At 48.2% G+C, this 18964-nt stretch overlaps 1 protein-coding gene across 2 annotated transcripts in view; it reads left to right on the plus strand.

Annotated features, from left to right (window-relative positions):
- BANP (BTG3 associated nuclear protein) overlaps nucleotides 1-18964 on the plus strand; it is a 116322-nt gene that overhangs the window by 52415 nt on the left and 44943 nt on the right. The window contains exons 8-10 of one of the 2 annotated variants that reach the window (XM_087728603.1): nucleotides 3567-3734; nucleotides 13474-13604; nucleotides 16631-16702. In XM_087728603.1, the coding sequence (XP_087584729.1) occupies nucleotides 3567-3734; nucleotides 13474-13604; nucleotides 16631-16702 (371 nt within the window). The remainder of the gene's footprint in view (nucleotides 1-3566; nucleotides 3735-13473; nucleotides 13605-16630; nucleotides 16703-18964) is intronic. The other variant, XM_087728604.1, reaches the window with a different exon arrangement.

Raw genomic sequence — 18964 nt, forward strand, 5'->3', positions numbered from 1 at the left:
ATGTTTTAGCCTCCAGTCCAGTAATGCTCTTCTTGAACAACTTAAATCAGTGTTTCTCAACCTTGGCAACTTGAAGATGTCCGGACTTCAACTCCCAGAATTCCCCAGCCAGCGAATGCTGGCTGGGGAACTCTGGGAGTTGAAGTCCGGACATCTTCAAGTTGCCAAGGTTGAGAAACACTGATATCGGATTTCAGCACATCTTTCCCCTGGGACTTCACGGGGATTTTATCCTTGGGCAGCTTACCCAAGCGCCTCTCGATGGCAGAGAACTGGCGTCTGGTGATGGTGAAATGCAGGTGGGCTGGGATGCCGGTCATTCACCTATCCTTGGGCTGACACACCGCAGGGGGGATGAAAAGCTCCCTCTCTCAAGCATGTTCAGAAACAGAGACCCAGTCCCGTCCGTCCGTCCGTCCATCCCCAAATTAGCCCTTGGGCCAAAGAAATAATGGAAAAGCAATAGAGTAGAACAAATAATGGTGAACCTTTCGGCAGCGAGTGGCCAAACCAGAAGATGCATGCATCTCCGCACTCCACAGCATGTACGCAGCAGTCGGCTGATCTTTGGCCAGCTAGTCTTTGTGCGCCGAAGGACTGGAAACCCAAAAACCAGCTGGCTGGCGCACGCATGCCTATTTTTTTGGCCGTTTTCAGGCCATTTTCCAGGCTGTTTTTGGCCTGAACACGGCCTGAAAATGACCTGAAAATCAGCCCAGAAAACGGCCTGGTTTTTGGCTGGTTTTTGGGCCGTTTTCTGGCTGTTTTCTGGCGCTCCAGCGCCCATGAAGACCAGCTGTGCATGTGCTTTCCGGAAGCCAGAAGAGCAGCTGGCAAGGGCGCATGTGCCCACAGAGAGGGCTCCCCATGCCACCTTTGGCACGCTTGCCATGAGTTCGCCATCACGGGAGTAGAGCTTGTTTTTTCCTCCCAAATGGACGGTTGTAGAAACGGAACGGCTGTGGGAGGGGCAATGGGAGCGCCAGCAGAATTAGGGCGGGATTGTTTGGGGGCCAAAACTGGGCAGAAATCCAGAGGGACCTTTCTCAGGAGGGGCCCCAGGAGCAGCCGGTTCTCATTCAAACCCACTTTTCACGCGATGCCGAATCCCTACCAGGATAGAAAGTGTGGTAGCCGGGCCGTGTCCTCTGTGAACCTGCTATCAGTTTAATTCATCAGCGAGAGGGTCTGCCTCATCTGGAACCCATCAGGGTTTAAAATAGCCCAGACAGAGAGGGCTGCAACCTAAAACAGATTATGCAAACCTATCAAAACAGAACAAGGAAAAAGGAAGCAGGTTTCTGTTTCTGGTTAACGCAAGACGAACTTCATCCGAAAGCTCGCGATTTGCACATGTTGGGAAACCGTCTCTTCTCCGGAGAGCAAAACGGAACAGCGGACGCTTGGTGGACCGAAGAGCAGAGGGCAAAATAAAATAAAATAAAATAAAACCTGGTTTTCTTGGCCATGCAATTCTCCCCGAAATAACACACACCTAACCTGTCAGGTGGGATTGGCCCTTCCCTTGCTGACTTTAGGATGGAGAAGCAGACCTGGGGACTTCAACTCCCAGAATTCCTGAGCCAGCATGGCTGAAGAATTCTGGGAGTTGAAGTCCTTAGGTTGTAAAGGGGCCACAGTTGCCCACCTCCCACCTCGATGGGCTTAATGGGGAACGTCTTGGAATTGGGTTGGCCGGAAAGAAGCCTCTTTCCCTTCATCTGCTCGCTTTCTGCTTTCCCCCTCCTTACAGGTAGTCCTCGACTTACAACGTTCATTTAGTGACCGTTCAAAGGGACAACAGCACCGGGAAAAAAAAGTGATCGAAATTCACACTTACGACCGTTGCTGTGCCCCAAGGTTGCGACCTTCTGATGAAGCCAGATTCGCTTAACAACCGAGTTACTAACACGGTTTATCAGCTGCAGTGATTCACTTAACCAATGTGGCAAGAAAGGTCCTAAAAATGGGGCAAAACTCACTTAACGGCATAAATTTTGGGCTTGATTGCGGTCGTGAACCGAGGGCTGCCTGTGTTAATTTTCGCCTTGTGGGAACTCCAGCTGTGGAAGCTGAGGGGTGAGTTGCAGCTGCAGGATTCATCCAGTTGAGATTAGTCGATCAAAGGAACGTCCCCTCCCGCCTCAAAGAGAGGGACGCTTGACCACTCCAGCTCTCAATATGTGACTACGGCATTTATTCTTCTGATAACTGACATTGTGTCACCCGAAAAGCCAGAACCCTTCCAAAGAATTGTCGTAATCCGGCCTCTCAGTTCTTATCATTTTCTCGGCTCCCCTATTGCGCGGGGGTCCTGCTGCGTGAACTGCTTGGAATACCTCGGTGCGTTTCTCATATTGAACGCTAAAATTTCCGGTCGTATTTTCTGGGTGTTTTATTTTTGTGTCGGCTCCAAAATATTTATTCCCCTCCGGCAGAGAAATTAACTAATAAAAGCTATCGATGCGGGGGCTGAACATTGCCAGGCTCGTATTGCTAATATTGAGCCTGAGTGTTAAATCTGGAAACTGTTATGAGCTTTTTCATAACGGCCCCTCCCGATGAGCTCTAATGAGAAATTTTAAGCTAAGCTAACGAAGCTGCCGGCTGGCCATTTCGAAGCCATAACACTCACAGAGCATGAAACACTTGGGTTTTATCCCTGCGCCAAAACCAAAGCGGTCCTCACATTAATCAGCTCTCTCCTTTTAATGAAAATGCTTTTTCAGCATCCTTTCCCAACCTCCAGCCAATCGCCAACTTGCTCCCATAAATCAGCGATTCGGGTTACATTAAATGAGAACAAGAACATTGTCAATTAAGCCTGGATACTCCCGCTTGCAAATGTCGAAATCCCCTCCTATAATACATGCAAAATAACCATTTTGTGTCCGGGCGTTTCAAGGGCTGCTTGGTATCCTGTAGAACCATCCCTTTCTAACATTGGAGGTTGAATTCTTCTAGTGGTTTCTCTCCAATTTTCTGGGCATATTTTCAAAGGCCCCCAATTTTATTCCCTGTAGAGTAGTGAACAATTCCGTCATCATTTTAAGACTCAGAATTAGAGAGGGAATAATGATTTTTTTCCAGTTGTTGAATTGTACAGCGGAGACACCAAGCACAATTGTGGGGAAGAGCCGAGGTGGCGCAGTGGTTAAATGCAGCACTGCAGGCCACTTCAGCTGACTGCAGTTCTGCAGTTCGGCTGTTCAAATCTCACCGGCTCAGGGTTGACTCAGCCTTCCATCCTTCCAAGGTGGGTAAAATGAGGACCCGGATTGTTGTTGGGGGCGATATGCTGACTCTGTAAACCGCTTAGAGAGGGCTGGAAGCCCTATGAAGCGGTATATAAGTCTAACTGCTATTGCTAGTTCAGCGGTTCTAATCTCACCGGCTCAGGGTTGACTCAGCCTTCCATCCTTCCGAGGTGGGTAAAATGAGGACCCGGATTGTTGTTGGAGGCGATATGCTGACTCTGTAAACCGCTTAGAGAGGGCTGAAAGCCCTATGAAGCGGTATATAAGTCTAACTGCTATTGCTATCAGTCTATTTTCTTTGCCTTCCAGGTCACCTTTTCTATAAATTCGGCATCACAGAGTCTGACTGGTACCGGATTAAGCAGAGTATAGACTCGAAATGCCGGACGGCCTGGCGGCGGAAACAGCGAGGCCAAAGCCTGGCCGTAAAAAGCTTTTCGCGACGGACACCCTCTTCTTCCTCGTACAGCGGCTCAGGTAATATTCCCACACCTCCACCCCTCTTTTCCCATCCAAAGGCTCACTGGCCTTCTTGTTTTGGGGTATATTTCTAAATAATCATTCCCCCCCCCCCCCATGTATTGGAGGCGAGGAATGAGCCAAATAGCTTCCACTGGAAACTGTTATAACCTGATAGTTGCCATTTACGCACTCTACATGGGGCTACCCTTGAAAAGTGTTTGGAGACTGCAATGAGAATGCAGCCGCGCGGGCGATATTGGGTGTACCTAGGTACACCCATGTTACACCTGTGCTCCATGAGCTGTACTGGCTCCCCATTGGTCTCCGGACGCAATTCAAGGTGTTGGTTATCACCTTTAAAGCCTTACATGGCTTAGGGCCAGCATACCTGCAAGACCGCCTACTGCCACACTCCTCCCAGCGGCCGGTGAGATCCCACAGGGTGGGGCCTCCTTCAGATGTCGTCAGCCAGACAATATCGGCTGGCGACTCCCCGAAGGAGAGCCTACTCTGTGGCTGCTCCGACCCTTTGGAATGAGCTACCCCCGGAGATCCAGACCATACCCACTGTCATGGCCTTCAGAAAAGCTGTGAAAACCTGGCTGTTCCGGCAGGCCTGGGGCTGTTGACCTCATTGTTGAGGTCCAGCCCCGATCATAACGAATGTATGCGTGTTGATTTTAATTTTTTTTTACTTTCATTTTTTTTATTACCTTTTCCTTCTTCGTTGTAAGCTGCTCGGAGTCCTCCGGGATTGGGCAGCCTATAAATCGTAGAAATAGATAGATAGATAGATAGATAGATAGATAGATAGATAGATAGATAGATAGATAGATAGATAGATAGATAGATAGATAGAAACAGCAGTGGAATCAATCCCCTCCCCACTTGCCCTTCTTCCCTTCCTAATTTGGTTTCTCAGCGAAAGGTGTGGTGTGCAATTTTAAAGACACCCTGAAGCTGGAGAATCTCATATTTCTCCGTACCTGGAACCAGGATAGAGTTCAAAAGCGCTGCAAGTTTATTTCCGGCTACTTACAAGAATCTGAACTACTAACAGTTCAAGGCAAATTGGCTCCAAATAAGAGCCAATGGACTTCAAGGGGGGGAGAGGTGGTGGAGGAGAACTTAAGACTCTTACAGGGTGTAGAGATTCCAAACTGATAACACATTTGACTCCACTCAGCCTGGTCATCCCCTACAGCAGTGGTCTCCAACCTTGGCAACTTTAAGACCTGTGGACTTCAACTCCCAGAGTTCCTCAGACAGCCTTGCTGGCTGAGGAACTCTGGGAGTTGAAGTTTGAGTTTGAGTTTGAGTTTTATTTCATTTGTATGCCGCCCTTTTCCCTAAGGGGACTCAGGGCGGCTCACAACTCAAAGGGAAGGGGGGGGGGATGCAAACAGTTTAACAAGAACACAAAACTATACATAGTTAAAAGCACAATAATCATACCATTCGAGATAGGGGCAGCGAATCTTTAGCCCCAGGCCTGTTGGAACAGCCAGGTTTTAAGGGCTTTGCGGAAGGCCTGGAGGGTGGTGAGGGTACGAATCTCCACGGGGAGTTCATTCCAGAGGGTCGGAGCAGCCACAGAGAAGGCTCTCCTCCGGGTACTCGCCAGTCAACACTGGCCGGCGGATGGAATTCGGAGGAGGCCTAGTCTGTGGGATCTAATTGGTCTAGTGGAAGTCCACAGGTCTTAAAGTTGCCAAGATTGGAGACCACTGCCCTACAGTATTTAGATGCTAGCATAGTGTAGGGGATCTGGGACCCCATGAGGGCAGGTCTGTGGGTCGGAGGTCTTGTCCTCTGATTTAGTCCACCCCACATCCCAATTTGCCTGCCCTCAGTGAGCCGGTGAGGTTGCCCTTGTTCCTCCTCTCCCTTCGTTTTATCATCTTCCAGCATTGATCTCCCAGCCAGTTAGACTGAACTCGTGGTGACCACTTTGGACAGGGAGGAAGAACGGTTTGATCGGAAATATTTTGGAAATCTCACTCAGCCTTGGAAATGAGCTTTGCAAGAGAACAAAAGAGCTGGTTGAGCTCCAGTCCGCACAGCAAATAAAAATGCATGCATATGAGCAATAAATGAAAAATACTTATCCCGGCCCACGTCTTTGATGTGGACTGGGGCTCAGCCAAACGGCTCCCTTGCCAGGGGACTCGGGATCTTTCGTCCGCCTGTCGTGTAAAGGGAACTTCCCTTGTTTCCTAGAAGGACGCCACGGTCGGAGCCGCCTGACCCTGTGGTGCGGCTGCAGGGAAACGCGAGAGAAATGCTTGTGCCGACATCGGAACCTCAGTCGGGTTCCCTCCTTTCCTGAAAGGATCCATGTCCCAAATTGCTTTTAACGGGTCGAATGCAGGTGGTGCATTTCAAGAGTTCTTTCTCAGGAGCCTGGAAGCAGCCGTGGTCTTTTGCCCCTTGAGATGGGCGGCAGCACCGCTGAAGGGAGGTGACGGCAAACCTTTTCGGCACCGAGTGCAGAAAAGGGAGCCGTGCGCAGTGGCGCAGTGGTTAAATGCAGCACTGCAGGCTACTTCAGCTGACTGCAGTTCTGCAGTTCGGCGGTTCAAATCTCACCGGCTCAAGGTTGACTCAGCCTTCCATCCTTCCGAGGTGGGTGAAATGAGGACCCGGATTGTTGTTGGGGGCAATATGCTGACTCTGTAAACCGCTTAGAGTGGGCTGAAAGCCCTATGAAGCGGGATATAAGTCTAACTGCAGAGAGCCAAGGTGGCGCAGTGGTTAAATGCAGCACTGCAGGCTACTTCAGCTGACTGCAGTTCTGCAGTTCGGCGGTTCAAATCTCACCGGCTCAGGGTTGACTCAGCCTTCCATCCTTCCGAGGTGGGTGAAATGAGGACCCGGATTGTTGTTGGGGGAAATATGCTGACTCTGTAAACCGCTTAGAGAGGGCTGAAAGCCCTATGAAGCGCTATATAAGTCTAACTGCTATTGCTATTGCTATCTGAGCCACAGCCAGGAAGAGGAGCCGCCCAGGGGCCATGCGTGCGCTGGAAAATGAACTCCTGGCCAGCAAGTCTTCCGGTTACTGCCGCGCATGGGCACGCACCAATCGGCTGGCCAGCGTGCATGCTCACACCGGAAAATGGAAGCCCAGCTCTTCCGGTTTCTGACCCTGCGGGATGCGCAAAGGCCAGCTGATCGTGACACGCGCAAGCACGCCAGAAACCCGGAAGAGGAAGAGGCGGGGCCACGCAGGCCAGGCAACATGGTTCCGTGTGCCACTTTGGGCACGCGTGCCATAGGCTCGCCATCACGGGTTGAGGGAAAGGGCGCCTGGCATAACTCAGAAGCTCCTGCGTTTCTATCCCAGCCTCCCTTGAGAGCCGATCTAGCTCAGAGGAGGCCTGGAAGGGACCAGCGGGACGGAGCATCTGCAGGGAGGGCTCAAAACTCAAGACGGCAATGCGCACATAAGCAGGCCAAGCTTTGATTCAACGGTTACGGCCGCCCCCCCTGGCCCTTTCGTCCTCATCCTGTGGACATCCCAGGGCAAAAGAGACCATGCAGGTAGTCCTCGACTTACGACCTTGAGCCCAAAATTCCTGTCGCTAAGCGCGACACTTGTTAAGGTTGAGCGTGGCCCCGTTTAATGCCCTTACCTGCCAAAGTTGTTCAAGTGAATCCCTGCAGTTGTTAAGTTAGTCCCGCGGTTGTTACGTGAATCAGAAGGCCGCAAAAGGGGATCGCAGGGCCCCAGGGGACACCGCAACCGTCATAAGTACGAGTCAGCTGCCCAGAGTCTGAATTTTAATCACGGGACCATGGAGACGCTGCAACAGTCTGAAAATGTGTGAAAATGGTCATAAGCCACTTTTCCGTTGTGCCGTTGTGACTTCAAACCAGTCACTAAACGAATTGTAAAAACCTCCACGCTCCGGGCAGGAAGCAGAGATTGAAGAGCACCATTTATTTTATTTTATTTTGCCTGCTTTACAACTTTCAAGCCTCCTCCCGTCTTCCTCCCACAAGCCCAGGACACTAATTAAGGGCCGCTCTGTGCTTAATTGGCTGAGCAGCTTTGCAACCGTCACACAATGTACTAGTTTTTTTGCGGTAACTAATGAAAGTTCCCCCACATTTCTTTTGGCTCCCTTGCCAGTTCTAAAAAAAAAAAATAGGCTCCACTCTGTGCTTGGAGGAGTCGATTCAGCCTGCCGCAGCTTCAGCCTCCTCCTGCGTTTCGATTTTCATGGTTTTCCAGAGGAGGCTGGCAAGGAGCTGGCACCGGGGCTGGCTGGCACTGGTTCCCCAGATGCCCTTTCGAGGCAGGGATCTGGCATCGGGGCTGGCTGGCACTGGTTCCCCAGATGCCCTTTCGAGGCAGGAAGCTGGCACCGGGGCTGGCTGGCACTGGTTCCCCAGATGCCCTTTCCAGGAGTCAGGAACAGATCTCAGGCGGCTGACTCTGCTCTCCTTACTATCTCCTTTCCTGTCTTATTTTAAACATTCCAACATTCTCCCAAAGCCCCCCCACCCCTTGGCCTTAGCCTCTTCCCCTCCCCTTTTCTATTCTACCAGCTGAAGTTCAGTTCTTCAGCCTGGCCTGCCAACCCCGCTGTCTCCAATAAAAATTGAAGCCATGGAGAGGAGGAGATAATGCCTTAAGGCTGGCCGCATGTTTGCCTTGAGATTCTTTTTTTTTTTTAATTTTAAAATTTTTATTTCTCATATATACATTCACAATTATATGATCTGATACTGATATTAATAATATGTATTTGTAACAATTATTCTCCCCTACAGTTGACAATATACTTGAAATTGCTTCCTTACCCTCCCATAAACCAATCTTATCTTACAACAATCCTACTTCTTCTTCCTTCCTTCCTTCCTTCCCTCCTTCCCTCCCTCCTTTCTTCTTTCCTTCTCTCCTTCCCTCCTTCCTTCCCTCCTTCCTTCTCTCCTTCCCTCCTTCCTTCCCTCCTTCCTTCCCTCCTTCCTTCCCTCCTTCCTTCTCTCCTTCCTTTCCTCCTTCCTTCCTTCCCCCCTTCCTTCTCTCCTTCCTTCTCTCCTTCTCTCCTTCCTTCCCTCCTTCCTTCCCTCCTTCCTTCCCCCTTCCTTCTCTCCTTCATTCCCTCCTTCCTTCCCCCCTTCCTTCTCTCCTTCATTCCCTCCTTCCTTCTCTCCTTCATTCCCTCCTTCCTTCTTTCTTCTCTCCTTCATTCCCTCCTTCCTTCCCTCCTTTCTTCTCTCCTTCCTTCCCTCCTTCCTTCCCTCCTTCCTTCCCCCCTTCCTTCTCTCCTTCCTTCTCTCCTTCTCTCCTTCCTTCTCTCCTTCATTCCCTCCTTCCTTCCCTCCTTTCTTCTCTCCTTCATTCCCTCCTTCCTTCCCCTCTTTCTTCTCTCCTTCCTTCCTTCCTCCTCTCCTTTCCCTTCTTGCCTTGAGATTCTGTTGGAGGCCTGATGTTGGGCCTCTAGAAAGAGGGCCGAGAAGAGCCACAGAGATGACCAGGAGACTAAACCATCTGGCGAAAGGTTGAGGAACCTCAGGACGTGTAGTCCAGGGACGGCGAACCTTTTCGGCACCAAGTGCCCAAACCGGAATGCACATTTCACTGATGTGAATGTGCATTCCGCTGATCACATTTCGCTGATGCAGAGAAGAAGGGGGTCAGCCTAATATCAAAAGCCCCAGAGGGAAGGACAAGAAGTAATGGATGGAAACTTGTCAGAGAGAGATCCAACCTAGAATTTAGGACAGGGTTTCTCAACCTTGGCCACTTGAAGATGTCCGGACTTCAACTCCCAGAATTCCCCAGCCATCATTCGCTGGCTGGGGAATTCTGGGAGTTGAAGTCCGGACATCTTCAAGTGGCCAAGGTTGAGAAACACTGATTTAGGAGAAATTTATCCTCTCATTTTGGAATCAAAGAGTTCACTGCGCAATTGTTTGATTATTCTGAGTATCCAGCACTTACCCAGAAGGAATGACGCTACAGATTATTAAAAAAATTATTAAATGCACCACCATTAGGGCACAAGGCTGAGTTTTTTGGGACATTGGCTTGATTATAGCAATAGCAGTTAGACTTATATACCGCTTCACAGGGCTTTCAGACCTCTCTAAGCGGTTTACAGAGTCAGCATATCGCCCCCAACAACAATCCGGGTCCTCATTTCACCCACCTCGGAAGGATGGAAGGCTGAGTCAACCCTGAGCCAGTGGGATTTGAACCGCCGAACTGCAGAACTGCAGTCAGCTGAACGGAGGATTCCTGCAGAATGAGTGTTTCAACCCATGCTCAACCCATGGCCTTCATACGAGTCACGAATTCTCTTAACACCTCAACATTTTATTTTATTTTTTAAAAAAAGGAAGGTTAGATAGTTTGCATTCTACATCTCTGGGCGTATCCTTCTCTCGCGCGGTTATCTTCTGTTTATACTAAAATAACGCACGAACAGCTCTTTTTATTTTCAAAGGTGCTGTTGCATCTGGCAGTTATCTCCGAAATGATGGATGATGATTTTTGGGGTTTAGATCCCACTAAAGCCTTTTCTTCCCCTTCCTATCTTGAGGTCGCGACTCCGCAGCCAGATGCCGAAAAGTTTTCTGTTTATGAGCAGGCTTGCTTCTCGGGAGAGGGCCGTTGTTGGCCGCGTGACATTAGTGTGAGTGTTATGCCTGTGGTATTCAGCAGTCCCTCGGTTCACTTGGCAGATGTAAAAATAGCCTTTTAACATCTGTAAAGGAAGCAGCTGGCCAGGGACAAACAGGAGCCTGTGTTGTTCCATTGCAAACAAACGCGCAGGGTTGCTCCAATGCCGTTACTGAAAAGCATCCGTCCGTCCATCCATCCGTCCCTGGGACGGTTTTTGGCCAGTAGGCACTCGAGGGACCATATTTCTAATTGAAGTTGGATCACGATGCTTCCTAGGCTTGCGAGCTCAAGTAGCATGGAAGCAGGAAGGGGAGATTTGCTGGATATTGAAAGCAATTCCTTTTGTATTGTTTGTTTATTTATTTGTTTATTTAGCAGTTAGACTTAGACTTATATACCGCTTCCTAGGGCTTTCAGCCCTCTCTAAGCGGTTTACAGAGTCAGCCTATCGCCCCCAACAACAATCCGGGTCCTCATTTTACCCACCTCGGAAGGATGGAAGGCTGAGTCAACCCTGAGCCGGTGAGATTTGAACAGCCGAACTCCAGAACTGCAGTCAGCTGAAGTAGCCTGCAGTGCTGCATTTAACCACTGCGCCACCTCGGCTCTTCCATTTATTATTTGTCTTGTATGCCGCCCACTCCCGGAGGACTCCGGGCGGCTCACAAAAGACAAGGGAAAGGGGGGAAACGAGACAAAGACAACATATTAAAAACAAAACCAACATTCACAATTTCCGTGGAGGTAGATACTTCTCAGCTCCCCCCAGCCTGCTGGAACAGCCAGGACTTGGTGGCTTTGCAGAAGGCCAGGAGGGTACTAAGGGTCCGGATCTCAACAGGGAGCTCGTTCCAGAGGGCCGGAGCTGCAACAGAGAAGGCCCTCCCCCGGGGAGTCGCCAGCCGACATTGGCTGGCAGATGGAATCCGGAGGAGACCCAACCTGTGCGATCTCATTGGTCTGAGAGAGGTAATCGGCAGGAGGCGGTCTCTCAGGTACCCAGGTCCGATGCCATGTAGGGCTTTATAGGTAGCGACCAGCACCTTGAAGCGGATTCGGAGACTAATAGGTAGCCAGTGCAGCTCGCGGAGGATAGGTGTAACGTGGGTGTACCTTGGTGCACCCACAATCGCTCGCGCGGCTGCATTCTGGAGTCTAATTGCTTTGATTCCTAGCCATCCTCGGTTGGGGTCATCCTGCCCACCTCTTCTCCACAGGGTCCAAAATAAGAAGGCCTCAGCAAAGGGAAAATTGGCAATGTTGACACGAAGCATTTTAAAACTATGTGACAGAAATATAATCAAGTAAAGCTCTGCATTGCTGGTGCTTTGCATTCCTTTCCTGGTGTGTGTTCAGTCCCAAAATACCATACGCACCATTCCCACTCATTCATATACAGGTTTCGGCAACATGACACGCAACGTTGGACTGGGTCTGCGGCATCCATCGCTCTAAGGCCCTGTCCTTCCCTGGCATATTTGAACAAAAGTGCACGACTCACCACTATAGCAATAGCAGTTAGACTTATATACCGCTTCATAGGGCTTTCAGCCCTCTCTAAGCGGTTTACAGAGTCAGCATATCACCCCCACAGTCTGGGTCCTCATTTCACCCACCTCGGAAGGATGGAAGGCTGAGTCAACCTTGAGCCGGTGAGATTTGAACCGCCGAACTGCAATAGCAATAGCAATAGCAGTTAGACTTATATACCGCTTCATAGGGCTTTCAGCCCTCTCTAAGCGGTTTACAGAGTCAGCATATCGCCCCCAACAACAATCCAGGTCCTCATTTTACCCACCTTGAAAGGATGGAAGGCTGAGTCAACCTTGAGCCGGTGAGATTTGAACCGCCGAACTGCAGTCAGCTGAAGTAGCCTGCAGTGCTGCATTTAACCACTGCGCCACCTCGGCTCTATGCAGGCACTATGCAGGCAAAGTTTTTTTTTAATAGTAAGAATCAGGCATGGAGATTTGTGGATGAACTCTCAAAGCTTGTTCCTATATGGAACATCAAGGCTTTTGAAAATCTAGGAGGGCCAGAGACATATTGGGAATAAAATGAGAGAATTATATGTTACAATGGACCACTTTAGGTAGCTCATGCCTTGCAAATGGGGTCTTATTAAGCCTCGCCTTCTTTTCCCCCTTCATCTTATCCAGCTGTTCAAATAAATGGACTCTTTAAAAATGACAGTTCTTTGAAGAAGTAGGCACTTTCTTGATGCCCTTAATTCAGTTCTGTTTGTTTGGTCCTCGGTTGCAGAGTGAGGGGAGAGAAATAATATTCGGAACTACAGATTTGGGCCTCCAGATTAACTGTTAATTCGTGGAAAACATTTGAACAGCCCGTTGGAAAAATGAAGTCACAATTGGATGGATTCAAGGCAATCAGTGAGCTGAAAAGGAAGGTTAGGGCCGAGGGGAAAAGTCCCGCTTTCCCAGTTGGAAACTTTGCTAATTAACCTGGAACCATTTCTAGGTTAATAAAACAAAGTTGGGGCGGGGGGAATTCAGCTCCTGCCATGGAGTTAAAGGATATTTGTGTATCTCTCTCTCACATGCAATAGCAGTTAGACTTATATACCGCTTCATAGGGCTTCAGCCCTCTCTAAGCGGTTTACAGAGTCAGCATATTGTCCCCAACAACAATCCGGGTCCTCATTTTACCCACCTCGGAAGGATGGAAGGCTGAGTCAACCTTGAGCCGGTGAGATTTGAACAGCCGAACTGCAGAACTGCAGTCAGCTGAAGTAGCCTGCAGTGCTGCATTTAACCACTGTGCCACCTGCAGATACAAAACACACCTTGCCTTCTAAAAGATGTTGCCGATGTTATCCCTGGATTTCAGTAACACCGCAGTTTATCATTTAATAATGAAGTAACACATGGAAAGGTTCACACTTTGGTCTTTTTAATAATAAGCGATGGATCACTTCTGTTTCGCCGCAGCACGTATGACATGACTTTCTATGCCTCTCCAGCCTCATCTTCCCCAGAGCTGGGGACGCTTCTCCTCTCAGAATGCTCCAAGTTGCAGAAATCTACTCTGGACGTTGGGTCTGATGAGAGATGGGGATTGTGTTGTGATAAACCCCGGGAATTTTGCTTTGTTTTGCAGAGAGTGCGCAGAGCAGCGTGTCGGCCCCGAGTGAAATCCAGGCCAGCCAACCCCAGGCGCTTCATTATGCTTTGGCCAACGCCCAGCAAGTCCAGATTCACCAGATAGGAGAGGACGGCCAAGTGCAAGTAGTAAGTATTCATTCTTGACTGGCCCTTTGGTGCTCTACAACTGCTTTCCCCGCGCGCAGTTCAGGCTCGGTTTTTCCTCTGCTCCCAAAATACGATATAATTTAAGGCATGTCCGTATGTGTTTGGGGGGGAAAAGAAAATCAGCTTTCTCGTGTGGTCCTTGATGTTGTGTGTGGTGGTATGTGTGTAAAAATACACCATTGAAGCTAGGCTCTGCAGCCACTGCTTCTGCACGCATGGGTTTGCATGCCGACCGTTGCTTCCCATTGTCCCATTCCGTGCAGGATGCAGTCGTGATGGATTATACATAAGCCTCTCCCGAGCGAGACTAGCAAACCGTTTGCCCTCATTTTTTTTCCCAAAGTGCTTTCCGAAGAATTTTTTTGGGACATCTGTTAGCTGAATTTCTTCCATATGTATATGGTTAAATTTGTGTACATAAGCCCGGTTTATAAACATTGGCATTAAATTCTCTTCTTTTAAAAAGTTTAAGCAAAGTTAACACTTTGACCCCAAAAGATGCAGAAGGCAGGAAGTTTAAACACTCGGAGTGTGGCACTTCTGCTGTTACTCAGACTTTCCTTGAAGGATTTCCCTGGAAGGGCGTGGAGAACCTGGAACTGGGTTCCGTGTGCCAAAGGCTCTGGACCGATGGCATCTGAGCTTCTATGTTTGTTCTGGAAAGGCAAACGAGGTTAGCTTGATCTTGAAATTGAAGCCAGTATCATTCACCCCAAATCTCCACTTGTTGCATACGAAGGATTCTTTTTGGAATTTACTTGATTTAGACCGTATTTATTTATTTATTTATTTATTTATTAATAAAATTTATAGGCCGCTCAATCCCAAAGGACTCCATGCGGCTTACAAAGCAAAAGTAAAAAAAAAAGTAAAGGAAAGACAAATTTAAAAACATCACACATGGCACTCGATCTGATCGAGGCTGGACCTCAACCGTGAGGTCAACAGCCCCCAGGCCTGCCGGAACAGCCAGGTTTTAACCGCTTTTCTGAAGGCCATGAGAGTGGGCAAGGTCCGGATCTCTGGGGGTATCTCATTCCAAGACAACTCAAGAGAACTACCCCAAACTCCAGCTAGGCTTTTTGTCACAGCACAGCTACCTATTTTCAATCCATTCCCCTTCGAAGTCTGGGCCAGACGCCTTCCTGGTTGCTTCAGTCTTGCTTCCGCTCCATATCTATGGAGTGGAGAGGTAAAAGGAAGCACCGTGAATGGTCTAAGAACATTAATGGTATCTCAGAGGGAACCAGAGGAAAAGGCCCTACCTATTTTGTGTTCTGTGGCCCATGGAGACGCAGCAGCGGGCAAGGCAACCAGTAACCAACGAAACACATCTGGCAAGTCCAGCATGTAAAGAGACAGTGATGACGCTTTTATTCATTCATTTATTTATGAAATTTATTCGCTCCTCGCATCCCACAATCTGGGCAGGCTCTTTTCCACTGCGGTTCCACGGCAATTCCTATTTCGGACCATTTTTTTTTTTGAGTGTTATGTTTTCTCATTTCATGCTTCATCTTTTAAATTCCAGGTAGTTCGTGGAACTTGTTAACCTGTTTATGGGATGGAAAGGGGACACAGAGGTAGAAGAACTTGCCTTTTCTGGCTGCACTGGAAGCATTCCCTTAATTTGCAAACAGCGTACCCCCTCCCCTTTTTTTTTTAACCAAAGCTGGCCAGCTGTTCCCTAAAAGCTGATGAGGATTTGGTGTTTGGAAGGGAAGGCCACCTGCTTATAATTTCAGCCGGGATTGGCTCCGTGGCCTTATTTTATATACGGCTCCTATTGTCATTTGGATATTTGGCCCTGCTGCTTCCCCGCTATAAATAGGCAGTTTCCTTCCAAAGGAAATGAAACTATTTAAAATAGGAGGATCGGTATTTCTTTGAAATTCATGTGAAGTTTTTGAGGGCTTTATAAGAAAAAAGGAGGTCTTTGACAGATCTTCCTGGTGGATGCATTTAATTTTGGGCTCTTACCCAACAGCACAAAAATGTGCCCCAAAGTATTTGAAGAAGTCAAATTGCAGCTTGTGAACAGCAGGTAAATCTCCATCAGAGCCTGGGTGCAATTCTCCCCCCCCCCCACTTCCCTTGATCATTTCCCCTCCTTTTTCAACCAGGCAGCCATTGTAACAGGCAGTGGTCTTTTTATTAAGCCCTCCAGGCGCAATTCTCTGCTTTCCTCCGTTGGCATAACTTCCCTTGGGAGCAGCTGCAAACCCAGGGCGATTCCCTGGCAGAGAAAAACTTATCTTTTCTGGGGGGTATTGCTTCCTCCACCCAAGTAGAAGGGTTTGTTTATTTTACAAAAGTCTAACTGCTTCCAACATCTGTCAATCGGCTCGTCACAAGAGTCCATCACGACAGAAACCCAATATTTTTACTGTTGCCTTTTGTTATATTTGTGTTTTTATTTGTGCTGATAAATAAATAAAGGGAGACTAGTATAGATCTATTTCAAGCTATTTAGCTCTCATCAGCTAGCCATACCCTTACTGGGATTCAAACCTGTGCTGTATTGCATCTTAGGCAAACGTCTTAGCCATCAAGCCACAGGTCTCCTCCTTATCAGCTGAAGCCAGGGAAGAAGGTATATATTAGTGTCACAACCCCTGGTAAGCCCCAATTATGGGAGGAAGCTATATATATATTCCAAGCAATATAGCAGGAGGACAACTGTAGCACTCTATAAACATGTTAATTATACTTTTCCCGTTACCTCCAGAGTTAGAAAATCCCCAGATGCGGAGAACAGTCAAAGAAAAAAAAACATAAAAAGTAAACAACCTTGGAAAGTAAGCTGCACACTTCCCTGAAGTGAGCTTTCCTCCTCTTTTAGCAAGAAAAGTTTCCCAGGTGCAGCAAGAAGTGTTGATTTATTTGCTCCTGCTTCTCCCACCACTGAGCGATATTGTTTTAAGCTGGCAGCATTCGTAAGGTTTTCACTAATGCTTCTCCTCTTTCTCCTCTCTTTCTTTCTTTCTTTCTTTTAAAATTCATGGATCCCACAGGGACATCTCCACATAGCACAGGTGCCACAAGGAGAGCAGGTCCAGATCACGCAAGACAGCGAGGTGAGAGCCTTCACAGCAGACTTACCTGGGAGGCGCCAACTTCCAGTCCTTGGTCTTCCATGGAAAAGACGAAAAGCATTAAGTGGAATGTGTAAGGGTGTAAGGAACAGCGGTGTCTTCCTCTTCGCCTCTGGGGCCACATAGGGAGAAGAAGATGTTATGTTGTCGGTTTGAGTGCCCAGCATGGCAATTTGGTTGCAACCAAATTGCCAGGGCTCGGAGCTCAAACCAACAACATAATTACCAACCCAAGCTACCAATATTCAAAAACCGTTCAGAAGAAAATGTACAAGTACATCTGCAGTTCCTAGCTAATTTTAAATTGGAGTAGGATGGTGGCCGATATGTCAAAGGCAAATCCACGCTTACCTATTGAGGTGTGCACATGTTATAATGCGTAGCAGGGGCATGCTTTCCTGCTGAAATGTACTATTTCTGCCGAGGTGTTATTACAGGCAGCCCTCAAGTTACAACCAGCAGCTTAAAAACTGTATGAAGTTACAACAGGCTCAAAAAAGTTACAACCTGTCCCTTGAAGTTACAACTGCCATGCCACCTTCCATAGTCATGGGGTTGCATTTTGGGGCACTCGGCAATCAGTTCACATTCACAACCGGTTGCAGCATCCCACATTCACACAATCGCGATTTCGCGATAGTGTTTGCCCTTTTGCAGCCGAAAACATTGACAGCGACTACCCACTGTGAAGCAGGAAAAACCACAAGGAAAAATGCCCATGGGTAAAATGGATTTGCACTTACGTCCATGTGGTTTGTTTAACAACCACTGCAACCTGATTAAAAACTATGGGGAAATGGTGGTAAAATTGAGTCTGGTCTTGTGGTGTCCCGACTAATGATTGCAAGGACTTACTGCAGGGGTGGGTTCCTATGTGAATCGGTACTGTTTCGCTTCGCATGCGCTTTGCGTTGCTCACGCATGCACAGTTCGCTGTAAATGGTTCTGCTCATGCGTGAAAACCATTACAAGATAACAAAAAAGATGCGAGCAGTGGCAATGGAGACCGGGGAACTGGTTCAGGGGCATGGCCAGCCTGGGCCGCTGCCGGTTCTACGACCCAGGCAAGATTACCACTACCAAGGAAGGAAGGAGAGAAGGAGACAAGGAAGGAGGGAAGGAAGGAGGGAATGTAGGAGAGAAGGAAGGGGGGAAGGAAGGAGGAAAGGAAGGGGGAAAGGAAGGAGAGAAGGAGAGAAGAAAGGAGGGAAGGAAGGAGGGAAGGAAGGAGGGAAGGAGAGAAGGAGAGAGGGAAGGAGGGAGGGAAGGGGGAAGGAGGAAGGGAAGGAAGGAGAGTAGGAGAGAAGAGGAGGAAGGAGGGAATGTAGAAGAGAAGGAACAGGGGAAGGAAGGAGGAAAGGAAGGGGAAAGGAAGGAGAGAAGGAGAGAAGAAAGGAGGGAAGGAAGGAGGGAAGGAAGGAGAGAAGGAGAGAGGGAAGGAGGGAGGGAAGGGGGAAGGAGGGAGGGAAGGAAGGAGAGTAGGAGAGAAGAAACGAGGGAAGGAAAGAGGGAGGGAAGAAGAAGTAGGACCGTTGTAAGATAAGATGGATCTATGGGATGGTAAGAAAGCAATTTTCAAGTATATTGTCAACTGTAGGGAAAAAATTGTTATAAATACATATTATTAATAACAGTTTAAAAAAAAAAGATTACCACTACCAGGTGGTAATCTGGTATTTAGTTACCGTGTAACTAAAATTTCAATCTCAATTGTGGTTGTAAGTTGAGGACTGCCTGTGTTTCTCTCTGGAAGATCTGATCTGCTGTGTTTTGCTTGAAGATAAAACGGGAGAATAAGAAACGTGAGAATAAAAATTCATGCCACACAATTTCAAAATCTGCCCGAGGTGGCAGACAAGCTACCCGGAATTGGCTGAGAAAGGCGAAAAGCGAGGAATGCAGATTGCAGGAAGCAACGGCTGTGTTTGCACACCCTTATGACTTCAGAGGGCGTAACCTTGGATGTGAAGGGAAGCAAGATCAGGTCCATCTTTTGTCCAGTTGGATAGATAACATCTGGATAGGAGCTAATTCCAATTTGTAGTCTCTTGGATGGAGCCAGAGTGGTTGTCGACAGCCTGATGTTTATAGCAGATATGAAAAATGGATCCCCTTATAACTTCCTTTTGCATCCTCTGTGTGAATTTCTTGGTATGAAATTAATTTTTCTATTACTCGGGTTTCGGAGAGATATCACTAGTTACAAAGGAAAGAAGACTTTTTTTTCATGCTTTCTTCATACTT

This window comes from Thamnophis sirtalis, unplaced genomic scaffold (genome assembly GCF_051295495.1).
Source record: "Thamnophis sirtalis isolate CommonGarterSnake01/CBP01778 unplaced genomic scaffold, rThaSir2_p1.2 scaffold_14, whole genome shotgun sequence".
In the NCBI taxonomy this organism is placed as follows: Eukaryota; Metazoa; Chordata; class Lepidosauria; order Squamata; family Natricidae; genus Thamnophis; species Thamnophis sirtalis.